We start from the raw sequence: 12,272 nt of genomic DNA, 5'->3' as shown, positions 1-12,272 counted from the left end.
TGTTATGCTCTGGTTTTACAAAACTGCCAAACTGACTTGGAAATTATGAGGTTGTTTTGAAAACCGAAAGTTTCTGATGACTCAGTGATTAGTCATTGCAAATGAATGACTGTTTTTGCCTCCACCCAGGTGGCTGTGGTCTCAAGAACACATCTGTGTGGTTATGGTGGGGTTTTGTGATTTATATTAATGGCTGAGTATTTTAAAATTAACAGAACTAACCTGGAAAGTGACTTGGCTTTGAGAGGAGCCATCATAAATAGAATTTTGATGAAGCCCACGGTTTCGAGACCACAACTTCTGTCAAATGCACTGAGTTTTCTGTTTTTATTTGTATCTGATTTGATGCTGAACCTTGAAGTTTGAGTCTTAGAAGCTGTTGACTTGCTCTTTGCCTTTCTAGTTTACCAAGTATTGATAGAAAGGATGATTGAGACGAAACTTAAGTGTTATAAAATTATGGGCTACTGCCAAAGGGAAAACATTCCTGGATTGGTGAAGATTTGATTGGCAGATAGAAAAACCTTTGCATCCTGGCAAGATGTTTGAAGCACACAAGGAAAATGCTAGTGTCAGTTTTATCAATGGCTTATCTTCTAAAGGGTAAAAATGTAATTGAAACTTAAAGAAAATTGGAAGATATTTTAAGAAAACTGCTTCTTAACAGCATTAGTCAAATCTCATATTTAATGATTGAGTTTTTAGTCACAATTTTAGATCATGTCACACTTTCTGTAGTAACACACTTTGTTTTTGTTAAAAGTCCTGTAGTATTTTAGAACAAAATGAGTGGGCCAACTCAAGTAAAATTCCTCCTTATTCTGTATTGTGGAGCATAAAAAATAATAGTTCCTGGTAATTTATTTTTAGCTTTTATAACCCATTTTATTTTGTTTTTATATTTATTTATTATAACCCATTTTAAATACAGTTTTTAAAAGTTGCCTATGTCTGGGTCTCTACAGAGAACCCAACCCTCGTCCAGTGAGGTGTGCAGCTGGATCGGAAGTGGATGAGAACTGAAGTGGGAAAGGCGGGCGGACTGAGCTGTGCTGGGAGGTGGGCCTGTGTTTGAGGGCGGTGGGGGGGGCGGGGAGGGCAGCGAAGGGTTTCAGCCGGGCGGGGTGGGTGGAACCAGGGTTATGCAGATATGGAGAGTGGGGCGGTGCTGGTCAGAGACCGGCAGGAGTTCGGGGGCCCTGACCACTCGCTGCAGCGCTGGGCAGGGCGTGGGGAGGGAGGGATTCGGGAGGGAACGCTGGGGGCCTTGTGCTTGACTGGAGGAAGGGGATGAAGGAGGAGGCAAGCGTGACAGTCACGGCTTGGCGTGGGCACAGGAGCAGGACCACCAGTCAGCGGGAGGGGGTGTGAGACCCAGGCTCAGGAGCCATGTGGGCGGCAGTTCTGGTCTGGCCATCAGCAGGCCATGATGGCAGCCCGAGGGTGTCCTGGGTGCCGAGGGCCCACAGAGGCCCAGGAAGCGGTGATGGGCGGGCGCCGCAGCACGAGGAGCAGAACTCCTGCCGAGGGTCCCAGCCACCCGACACCCAGTCTGGAGGGGGCACGCCCAGCTGTGGACTGGCCTCACGTGGCAGTGCTGAGGCGGCTCTGTCCTTACCTGCCCTTCCCTCTCCTGCCAGTGTGTCTCTACGTCCCCACCCTTCAGTGAAGCCTCTGTTTACCGTCCAGCTCCAGCAGCAACTCATGGTCCCTGGAGGCTGGGTTTCCCTGCAGCCTTTCCCCGCAGCCCTTGGCCACCTGGCCTGGCCCAAAATTGTCCTCCTCATATCCTTGTCCTTCCAGACCCTCCCCTTCCACCTGCTAAACTCCCAACTCTGACCGTCTGTCTCATTACCACCTGGGTAGCCCCTGGCTGACCACCCCATGTCCAGCACTGCTGGCCTGCAGCCTCAGCACTTTTAGTAAACACGTAAAGGATCCTGCAGCATCCTGGTCATGCCATTTCTTTAAGATGTTTTTCTGTTATGGAAAATGCCAAACAGTGTGAAAGTTTGGAGAATAGTGATGATAAGCCCCTTCGCCTCTCACTTATTTTCAGCAGTTACCAGTACTTGGTCTCCCCTCCCCAGTGGGTTGTTTTGAAGCAAATCTCTAAAAGATAATGATATTTTTAAAACAACTAGTCAGAATACCAGGTGTTGAGAACCCAAGGTAGAAGGAGGGGAGAGGAGAGAGTCTGGGGCAGGTGACTGTCACACATGTTGCTAGGCAGTCGGGACCTGCCGGGCCCTGGGTGCATCTGTCTATAGGAACCTGTTACAGATGATGGTTGGGATCCCAGCCTAGGGCAGGAGGGCACAGGCGCTGGTGGAGCGCTCACAGAGTCGTGGGGTGGGCACCCCTCAGGTGCAGACAGAGGCGCTTGTCAACATTCAGGTCTGAACTCAGCACAGAACTGTTGGTCCCCGCCTCCCTCCCTCCCCCACTCCCTCACTCCCTATATCCCTCTCTCTCCCCCGCTGTGAACACTGCTGCAGCTTCTGTTTAGCTGAGCACTATCCAGCTCAAAGTGAAAGTACACATGGTCCTACCTCCTCTCAACTCCAGAGGTAACTATTGTTACCGGTTTGGAGGTGTTTTCTGAGCTCTTAACCATCTGTGTTGGTAATACGTGCTTTTATTTATTATTGAATATTTAATTTATTTATTTGTTTTTGGCATTGCTGCACAGCTTGCTGGATCTTAGTTCCCCGACCATGGGTTGAACCCTGTGCTTTTATGTTATATATATATATTTAAAAACATGAATAGGATGATAATAGAGTATTTCTTTTTTCATTTAACAGTATATTTTGGAGGTCTTTCTGTGACAGTATATATAGATCTTTTATGTTTTCTAACGGCCTCACTGCATTACATAAGGTACATGGATCCTAGTTTATTTCATCATCCCCTTATTAATGGACATTTCCCAGTCGTTTGCTCTTTTCTTTTTTTTGGCCATGCTGCGCGGCTTGCAGGATCTCAGTTCCCCAACGAGGGATTGAACCCGGGGTCATGGCAGTGAAAGTACGGAATCCTAACCACTAGGCCACCGGGAACTCCCTCATTTGCTCTTACAAACAGCCGCTATACTGGCTTCTTCCCAGGGCCCTCTCTAATCAAAGTAACAGGTATTTGGAACACCCTTCTGCCGGCAGGGGCATTGTGTTAGAGGTCCTGTGTTGGAAAGCCAGGACCCTCTCCAGACTGGCAGCGTTGTCATGTCCCCTGAGTTGCAGCCTCTGGGGCGTGTGGGGGTGGGAGACAGAGGTCTGGGTGCCGTCGTCAGCTTCTTGCCTTCTGCACGTTTGCGTATTTGTCTAGGTTGCTCCTCGAGACACACACCTGGTCTGGGGCCTGACAGAGGCCGGTGGACTTGAACTGCACTGTCCTCTCTTGATGTTCAAGTTCATAAATGGCCGTCCTCTAAACCCAGGACTTAGGTTAAGAGAAAGGTGGTGGAGGGGTACTGGTCCATTCTTACGTGGTAGATTCTGACTTGAAATAACAATTTTCTTAAACGAGAATTGTAGTTATGTAAAATACTAAAAATAATCTTGGAAGAAAAGTAAGCATATTTTATACTAAAATTAGGTAGAGTTTAGCGTCCTTGCTGCTCAGTGTGGGTTAGGGCAGCCTCTGTCTTGCCCCACTCCAGCCTCTCAAGTTGAGGAGGACCTTTTCCTGAAGTTATGTGTGACGCCTCAAATGGATATGACAACTTGAAGCAATTTGTAATAACTTTCTGAGGGTTTGATTTAACAGTTTCTAGTGTCATATCTGATAACTTTATGATGAATTTGATTCTGAAAATATTTTTATAATATAAAATAAAACGCGGAAATGTTCTTAAGCCCATTTACTTTAACTCAGATACCCCTGGTTACCGTGGATTTCCAGACCCTTAGCCCAGTGGTCTGCTGTCCTGAGCGGGGTCTGTCCTCCCACTGCCTGCTGGATGTGCCCCCAGCGTCTCCACCTCCTCCTGCGGATAAACTACCTGAGGGGTTTGGAGCTCCCTTCTCTGCCACAGCGGGGCCTGCCCAGGGCCTCCAGGGTGCAGGCTGTCCTCTAGCGTGCATGCGCGCGAAGGCCCTTTGGTTGAAGCCAGGACCGAGGTTCTCTTGCAGCCCCACCTTCTGTGCCTTGGGCTGCAGTTCCTCTCTTGGCCTGCTTTGCTTCCTGTGGCAGTCGTGGCCTCTCCCTCCCTCTCTCACCTTCCTCCTTCCTGTCGGGTTGTGAGCTCACCTCCTGGAGGTGTGGAGTCCTCACTGTTTGGTGGCCCCGGCTGCTGGACTGTCTGTAGGATCCCCGCCCCCAAGGAGGCACAGAACAGGTTCTCAACTCACGTTTCTGGATTTGGAAAACTTGCTGACAGCACAGAAGGATCTGTGTTTTGGTTTAAGATAATAATGTGGAAGGGTAGTGGAGTGGCTTTTCTGTGTACTAGTTTGTCTCTGGGTTTATGATGAATTAAATGCAAAGTGCGCTGGTGGCTCAGTCACTGGCTTTTCCTTTTCTCCTTACATTGATTCATTCAGTGACTTACTGGGATCTCGGATTAAATGTCACGTAGTGGTCACTGTCTTGTTAACTGCTTTATCAGACAGTGTCTGCTAGTAAACGGTTATGATTTTCTAACAACGTTGATCTCATTCCTAGGTGGGGAGTCTCGTGAATTTAGCACGTCCTCACGTGCTCCCCAGGGCCGGGTGTAGCCTTGAACACCAGGCAGCTGGGGGATTCATTTCACATGTGCTGTGATCAGAGCAAATGTAGGGGCATCAGTTGTTGAGCAAGTTGGGTGCCAGCTTGCTTTTGCTCTGTCGGAAAGGCTTCACATAGTGATGGCTGTTTTTCTCGTTTAAAAAAAAAATATTTTATTTATTTATTTATTTTGGCTGCGCCAGGTCTTAGTTGTGGCATGCGGGATCTTTGTTGCAGCATGCAGACTCTTAGTTGTGGCATGTGCTGTTTTTAAAAACTCACACTAGGTTGCACGTTCTGTTATTTGTTTGTTTTTCAAAGTGGTGTGGTAAGCGGTGTTCATCTATGATGAGGTTTTTTCCTTCTAGTTCAAGTTATTCTTCTGATGCTCTGGATTTCGAGACTGAGCACAAGTTGGATCCTGTATTTGATTCTCCAAGAATGTCCCGCCGCAGTTTGCGCCTGGTCACCACAGCCCGAGCCGCTGAGGATGGCCCCGCTGGGGACAGAGCGGCCAGGTGAGCGAAAGCAGTTAAAACCAAACACATGAGGTTTCGGTCTGTAAAACTTCACTCTCTCGAATTTACAGATATGTGTGTACACACCCAGCTGCACACATGGTCGTAGCTTTACTGTGAATGAGGCTGAAACCAGGGCTGGGGTGTGCGGGTTGTTTGGCGCTGGTGTAAAGAGGGATGCGGGCACCCATCCCGTTCGGGGCAAGTGTTCCCAGCTCATCTGCGTAGCAGGCCCCACCAGCAGTTAAGGGAGGAGCCCTGCCCATCATCATGTGGCCCTGCAGGTGTCTGTGTTGTTAGTGCTTTAAGTCTGTATACAAAATCTGTGTGAACTGACAGATACAGGCGTGAAGTTTAGATGTTTACCTGTATTTATGATTGTCCTATTCACTTGATTTCTGAACTCTCCACGTGCCCATCACTTATTTGTGCCCAAGAAGGGGCAAAAGTGTGCAGGATCTTTGTGCCATTTAAAGATAAAGAGATAAAGAATAAAAGTAACAGCTTTCCTTTAACATCACTCATGTAAGAGTGACGAGCTTCCTGCCTGAGTGGTCCACTCTTGGGAGTGGGATGGTGGCTGTTGAGAGGTGATGGGACACTGGCCTGACAGCAAGGCTGGGCGCTGGTGTCTGTGGCGTCACCTCCCCATCTGTGGTTCACACTCACACACTGCACGCCCAGCGGCCTCCTGGGGTTCATTTGCAGTGAGGTTCTTGGATATCCTGGTTTGGGGTGTTCTTGCAGGTACTGCTGTGGGAACCACGGCTGTAACAGGCTGGTTCTCTGTCCCTGAGCAACGCTGGAACCAGGTTTCCCGGTGCATCTGCTCATGGGGGCCTTCCTGTCTCTGCTCCCTGCCTTTTGCTCACTTCTCGCTCCCTCAGTGGGGAGGGTCTTCAAGGGCTTTGTCTCCATCCTTGTGGTAGATCCAGTACAGGAAGGATTTTGGCGACAGCCTCTCCTCGCTGTACTTGATGCTGTTCCACCTTTACTAGTGACTGAGAAACAGTGCGGAATGTGCCTGTGGATGCAGTTACTTGTTTTAAATGGTGGGGGGGACACTAAATCTATAAATCATATAATTTCAAAATATAGGTCATTTTTATTCTTAGGTTATTTTTAGTTTGAACCACTTTTGGGTCATGAGGCCCCAAATAATCTGAGAACTACTTTGTGTGTACAATTTTAGGAGGAGTTCTTGAGCCCAGCTTAACAATTCCTTTTTTAGATTAACAGATGTCTCATTACAGCAGAAAGGGCATAAGAACACGTTGCCTTAACAGTAGTATATTCATTCTCAGGCAAAGATTTTGTGTTGGTAAAATGTAATCATTTGTATATACTAGAAAAAGTCTGTAGACTTGCTCCTTTCTCCTTCCTTTTTAGACTAGCAAAGCAGCACAGCAGTGCACACAAGCCGGCATTTAGTATCAACCACACCTCGAGGAAGGTCCTGTCCTTGGCTGTCAGCCAGAGCGGCTCCAGTGCCACGCGGGCTGCGGCTTGTCTGCGGCCTCCTGTGCTGGACGAGTCTCTGATCCGCGAGCAGACCAAAGTGGACCACTTCTGGGGTGAGTCATCTCCAGTGATTTCTCCAGTTCTTCTGGGAAGAAGGGGTGTCATGGCCAGGTTGTCCCTTTTCCCCTTACTGGGGGGAAGGAGCCCCAGGAAGTTTGGAGGCCTTCCTCTGGACTGAGATCGGAAACACAGGGAAACTGCTTCCAGCTGCCGATTGTGTGTCGCGATGTGGAAGATGGAGTGGAGTGGTCAGGGCAGTCTGATTAACTCTGTGTGTCTAAATGCATGACTTTTATGGGATGTTTAAGCAAAGTCATTGGTAAACTCACCAGCATGATTTCAAGTTCCAGACAGCAATTTTTGTCTCACTGGAAAGCATCTAGTGTAGATGAATTGACCCTAGGAAACGATGTGGCTTATGACCTGTATGACTAAGGCAGCAGCGTGACCCCGGTCCTCCCTGTGGAGGACTCGATGGCCACAGGGGCCATGGCTTTGAGGGGCCGCAAAGCTGCTTGTGTCCCCTTGATGTTCCGGTTGGCCCTTCTGAGAAGAATTAAAGATTAGATTAGTTCCAGAAACCTTATGTGCTGAGTTGGGAAGCGCTGGGGTTCGTATTCTGTTTTGCTCACTAGCAAAGTAGCTCGCGGGCAGCAGAGGAGGCAAGTGTGCTGGTGCTGAGGTTCCTGCCTCTTCTTCTGTGCACAGCGTGTGTGTGTGTAGACAGTGTGAGAGTGCGTGAGAACAGAGCGTGTGGGAAGGTGTTTTCTCCAGAGCTGCTTTCACCTGGGATTGAAAGCAAGCATCTGCATGTACCTGGAGACATTTCTGTTAGTTCTAGGCGTTGTAGGAAGTCAGTCTTGACCAGTGCCATGATACTGATTTATTAACCATTGTAACCTTTACTTCTGAGTTTGTGTATTTTGTTCTGTTTTAATAATTTGAGCTCAACAGCAAAAATATGTGTGTTTTTTAGGTCTTGACGATGACGGAGAGCTTAAAGGTAATTTCATCCTTTTCTTCCCCACATTTTTCAAGATGGAGGTTTTAGTTAGGTGTTTGCAGATTGTAATAAGCAGGTTCCATCTCCTTCTTGCAAACTTCAGGTGGGAATAAAGCTGCCATTCAGGGAAACGGCGATGTGGCCGCAGGGGCCGTAGAAGCAGCAGGGAGCAACGGCTACACCTGCAGCGACTGCAGCCTCCTTTCTGAGCGCAAAGGCGCGCTCACCGCGTACTCCGCTGCCCGTGGCCCGGCCTCAAGGATTTACTCGAGGGATAGGAGTCAGAAACGTAAGTCTTGCTCTTTTAAAAGTTAGAAAAAGAGTTCACGTCCAAATATTAGATATTTCCTTTTCTTTTCATCAACCTTGTCTTATAGGCCTCAGTGTCTGCACTGTTTCTACTGTAGACTCGAACTCAAAGTTATCCTTTAAAAGTTTAAGAGATGCACCAAAAATTAGCTTTGTTCCTCCTCTCTCAACTTACATCTGATGTGGTTGGTCTTTTTGTACCTGGGAGTGTTTGGAATTCCATAAATTTGAACTTGGAGTAAGCAGGAGAAACCTCGTCCTGAACTGGACCTGTGGGCTGTGCAGTCACCTGCAGACGCTCCTTCTTTTCCTAGGGGCGCAGATGCCAGGCGCCCAGGGAGTCAGGGTGGGAGGCGGTGATGCTTGAGGCAGGGACGTGTTGTCTCTGGTCTCTGTTGTGGGTGAGAGTCCGTGACCGCAGGGGCAGCTTACCGGGAGTGTGCAGCTTCTGGGGGGCACATGGCACACCAGCCTTGTTTGGGAGGGCGGCAGGCACGGTGGAAGGTCTCGCGGGGCAACCTTGGCCCTGCTGACCGGCAGAGGAGGCCCTTGGGACCCCGGTGCGCCAGCTTGACCACAGAGGGCCCGGGCCTGCCCATGTTCCCAGCTCTGATCAACACCTGGGCCAGACTGAGTCGGCCTCGCTGCTGGGCCCCTGGGGAGAACACAGCTACAGAGGCCCTTCTGGGGGCCACCGTGTGACCGATGTGCCCCTCCAGGCTCGGGGCTCCGCGGCTGCTGTGATCACTGTTTGCCTTAAGGGAACACGTAGGGAGGCTGGGAGTCCTCGACTTGAAATGTGTCGCCTTGTTTCCAAGCCCTTGGTACCTTGTCTGTTTAATCTGAGCACTGGAGTGCTTGGCAGAGCCAGAGGACATGCTCGGGCAGGTGGACAGGGTCTGGACAGAACAGTGCAGGAGGGCGGGGCGCTGTCTGTCTATCCCTGTGTTCCTGGCTGTGCCCTGCGCACGAGGATGCCCACTTCATACTTCTCAAATGGTGACTTTGACATGATGAAGGATGATGCCTGGACTGACAGTTATTTCTATTTCGGCGTCTCATCCTCGTTTCTAGACCTTTGGGTTTTGGCTGCTGTAGTGTTACCGACCTCCTTAGCGTTAATAGCGCAGTGTGGGAATACAGTGAGGGGAAGGGGGTGGCAGAATCAATGTGAGCGTTTCCTCTGTAACAGTTTCTGGATCGTGTGGGTGCTGTAGAGACCAGCATCGCTGAGCGCTCACTCTGCCTCCTGTGCTCTGTACCCATGACCTCACTGACCCTCATAGCAGCCCTGCTGGACAGTTGTCACCCTCATTGTACAGACCAGTAAACTGAGGTTCAGCCAGCTTCAGACACTTGCTGGTAAGTGATGGAGCTTGGACCTGGCCCCAGGCATCTCGCCTGCAGGGCGCCCTCCCCGAGACGCTGTGTCCTCTGAGTGCTCTCCCAGGGCCGGGACTCCGCACCTGGCATGCCGTGTATCGGGTTTTGAGGCTGCATTTTGAAGTGTGCCGTTGCTGAGTTGAGCACAACACCTTTCTCAGAGTAAAAGCACGTTCCACAAACGGTACCTGGTGGAGTCGTGGTGCTCACAGGTCGCCGCCTGTCTGTGGCAGTGTTTGCTGCTGTCCCCCAGCTACGTCTGCGTCACCAACAATGCAGCCACTTGTTCTGACAGCATGGAGGATGGTGGGCCTGAACCCAGCTGTGTGGTTGCTGTGTCTTCAGAGGGAAGGTCAGCCGTGGTAGCTTTGGTGGCAGCTTCTGGAAACTCATCCCACTTCCTGCTTAAATCGGTCTTGAGTATTTTGGTGGAGTAAACAAGTTACTATACTGTTATTTGCTTTGAGCTTCTATTCTTATCATGCCCCTTGCTCTTTTAGATTATAGCAGTGGTTTGTAGACCCAATGCTAATTTGTTACCTCTGAAAAAATTAGTTTCTAATTATTTGAGTAAAACATTTATCAAAGAACTTTTGAAAACCACAGAGGTGTGCAAGGAAGAAAATTAAAATCACCCATAACCTACACCCAGAGGCTTTTCACTCTTATTGCGTGGTTGAGGTCACACCGCATGAATTTGTTACATGGGCATATTTACTCAAAATATGGGTAACTCTTCACAATCATAAGTTAACCCCCACCCCACATTTCCTTTCTTTCTATTCTTTTTCTTATATTCTCATTGTGAAATCTTTAAACCTTTAAATTTATCTATTTATTCACTAGATGAATTAAGTCACCCCTTGTCCCTCCCCAGTCCCTGTCTGGTTTCCCTTCTGGAGGGAGCTGCAGCTAATCCTGTTCATTGTGGGTTCTCCTGCCTTTTTAATGAGGTGAAAATCATATAACATGAAATTAACCGACTATTTTAAAGTGTACAATCCACTGGTATTTCACAGTGTTGTGTAAGCACCACCTGAATTTTGCTTTCATGTTCCTACAGAAACATGGAGTGTGTTTTTGTCTTTACTTCAAATACATGGTTTTGCAATTTTTTTCATTTTAAATGGTAATTGCGATGAACTTCATTCTTTTTGATGCCTGTCTAATATTGCATTTATGGTTGTATCGAAATTTGTTTAGTCAGTGTCTAGGTGGACATTCAGGCTTTCTTGTTTGTACACTTTTAAAAGCAGTGTTTTCTTTGGGTGTATTTGTGTATGTGCACAAGTCTTCCGGGTAGGCAGGCCAGAAGGAGCGTAGGTGTGCATTAAACATCGTTCATCCCGCCTGAGCCACGTAGGTTCTGATTCTGAAACCTTTTGAGGTTCAGGTTGAGTGCATTGTTGACAAAACGTGATTTTCTGGGCCACGTCAGAAAGGCTTTAAAGGCCTTCCATGTGTTTTCCCTGGGACATCGAACAGCGCTCACCAAAGCAAGGTGCTGATAGGATGCGTGCAGATGGACAGATTCAGTACTCCTGTGAGGGCTGGCACCTGTGTGAGAAACCTGTAGGGGCTGGAGACCCGGGAGACCCGGCTCTGCCAAAAGGCGCTCCTATGTGGGCCAGCGCGCCTCGGGCCTCCCTGGCCCCTGGGCTAACCGCACAGAAGGACCCAGGGAATTGGAATCTGAAAACACACACTTCTGTGTTTTTTCTCTTGCCTAAGGCAATGCTTGCGTCCCCCAGTAGAAGGTGTAAACTAACTTAGAAAAGATAGGTCTGAATGAATGAATGAGTGAATGAAAAGTCATTCCTTTGAAACTTTGTCGGTTGTCTTGGGTGCTTTGAGCAGAATTTTGCTAATTGAATCAGCCTTAGTCTTTAGAGAAGTAAGGACTGAAACGTCTGCTGCTTCCGGGAGAGGGACCAGCCAACTTGGCTGACTTCGGGGTTGGACAGCTGTGACTGCCGAGCGGCTGAGGCTGAAGTGGGCGGCGTGGCACGCTGCGGCTTGGCCTCTGAGCTGAGCAGCTGAAATACTACTGACCGGCTTTATGGAGGAGCAGCTCTGATGGAGCCCGTCCTCCTGAAGAAACCGCGATTAGCGACTAAATATATTTTAAAAAGTGTTCCGCCCAGCAGCTTCTAAATAAATACTTATCACTGCTGAGAAAAGAAGATTGTTTACAATTTCAGTTTAAATAGATTCTTCCAGTTGACTTCCCAAAAGACTGACCAGGATTGCCCTCTCCCTATGGCCACGTGAGGGTCCCCATTCCATGTACTCTTGCTAAATAAGTGTTTATATTTTTGTTCTTTTAAAATGTTGCCGATTTGATGAATGAAAAATGGATTTTGGTGTCGCTGATTGTCAGTGAGACAGATCCTGCGTTACCTCTTCATGAATTTTTCTGTTTTTGTCCGACCTCTGTATAAAGTTCATGCTGCGGTGTAAAACAAAGAAGAGTGTGAGTGGGGTAACACAGAGTTGGCCCTGACACTCGGGGGCTCCTGGCCCCAGGTTTACATTTGTTTTGGTTCAGGGCTCCAATTCACAGATAGCCTACTCCTTTATTCAGGCTATCTGCGGGGGGGAAAGCTCTGATTTTATTTCTTCTGAAATCACTCCAACTCAGACCTCTCCAGTCCCCACTGGCCTCACGCATGTACCCTAAACTCAGGGAGCTGAGCCGGGGGTGAGTGAACGGGCTGGGTATTTGTGCATTTGGGCACGTTGGCGAGCAGCCCCGGCTGCAGGCCGTCCCATGGAGTCACTGTGCAGGAACAAGCCTCATACTTCAGCTGCCACTCAGTGAAGAAACT

General features: G+C 48.7%; 1 protein-coding gene across 9 annotated transcripts in view; it reads left to right on the top strand.

Annotated features, from left to right (window-relative positions):
• Window positions 1-12,272, top strand: part of SUN1 (Sad1 and UNC84 domain containing 1) — a 51,879-nt gene that overhangs the window by 15,176 nt on the left and 24,431 nt on the right. For all 9 annotated transcript variants that reach the window (XM_060032592.1, XM_060032591.1, XM_060032588.1 and 6 more), the window contains 4 exons: window positions 5,079-5,228; window positions 6,618-6,802; window positions 7,726-7,752; window positions 7,856-8,041. In XM_060032592.1, the coding sequence (XP_059888575.1) occupies window positions 5,079-5,228; window positions 6,618-6,802; window positions 7,726-7,752; window positions 7,856-8,041 (548 nt within the window). The remainder of the gene's footprint in view (window positions 1-5,078; window positions 5,229-6,617; window positions 6,803-7,725; window positions 7,753-7,855; window positions 8,042-12,272) is intronic.

The sequence above is a fragment of the Delphinus delphis genome, chromosome 15 (genome assembly GCF_949987515.2).
Source record: "Delphinus delphis chromosome 15, mDelDel1.2, whole genome shotgun sequence".
Lineage (NCBI taxonomy): Eukaryota > Metazoa > Chordata > Mammalia > Artiodactyla > Delphinidae > Delphinus > Delphinus delphis.
The sequence above is the reverse complement of the archived record's forward strand: the minus strand, read 5'-3'. Positions and strand labels throughout refer to the sequence as shown.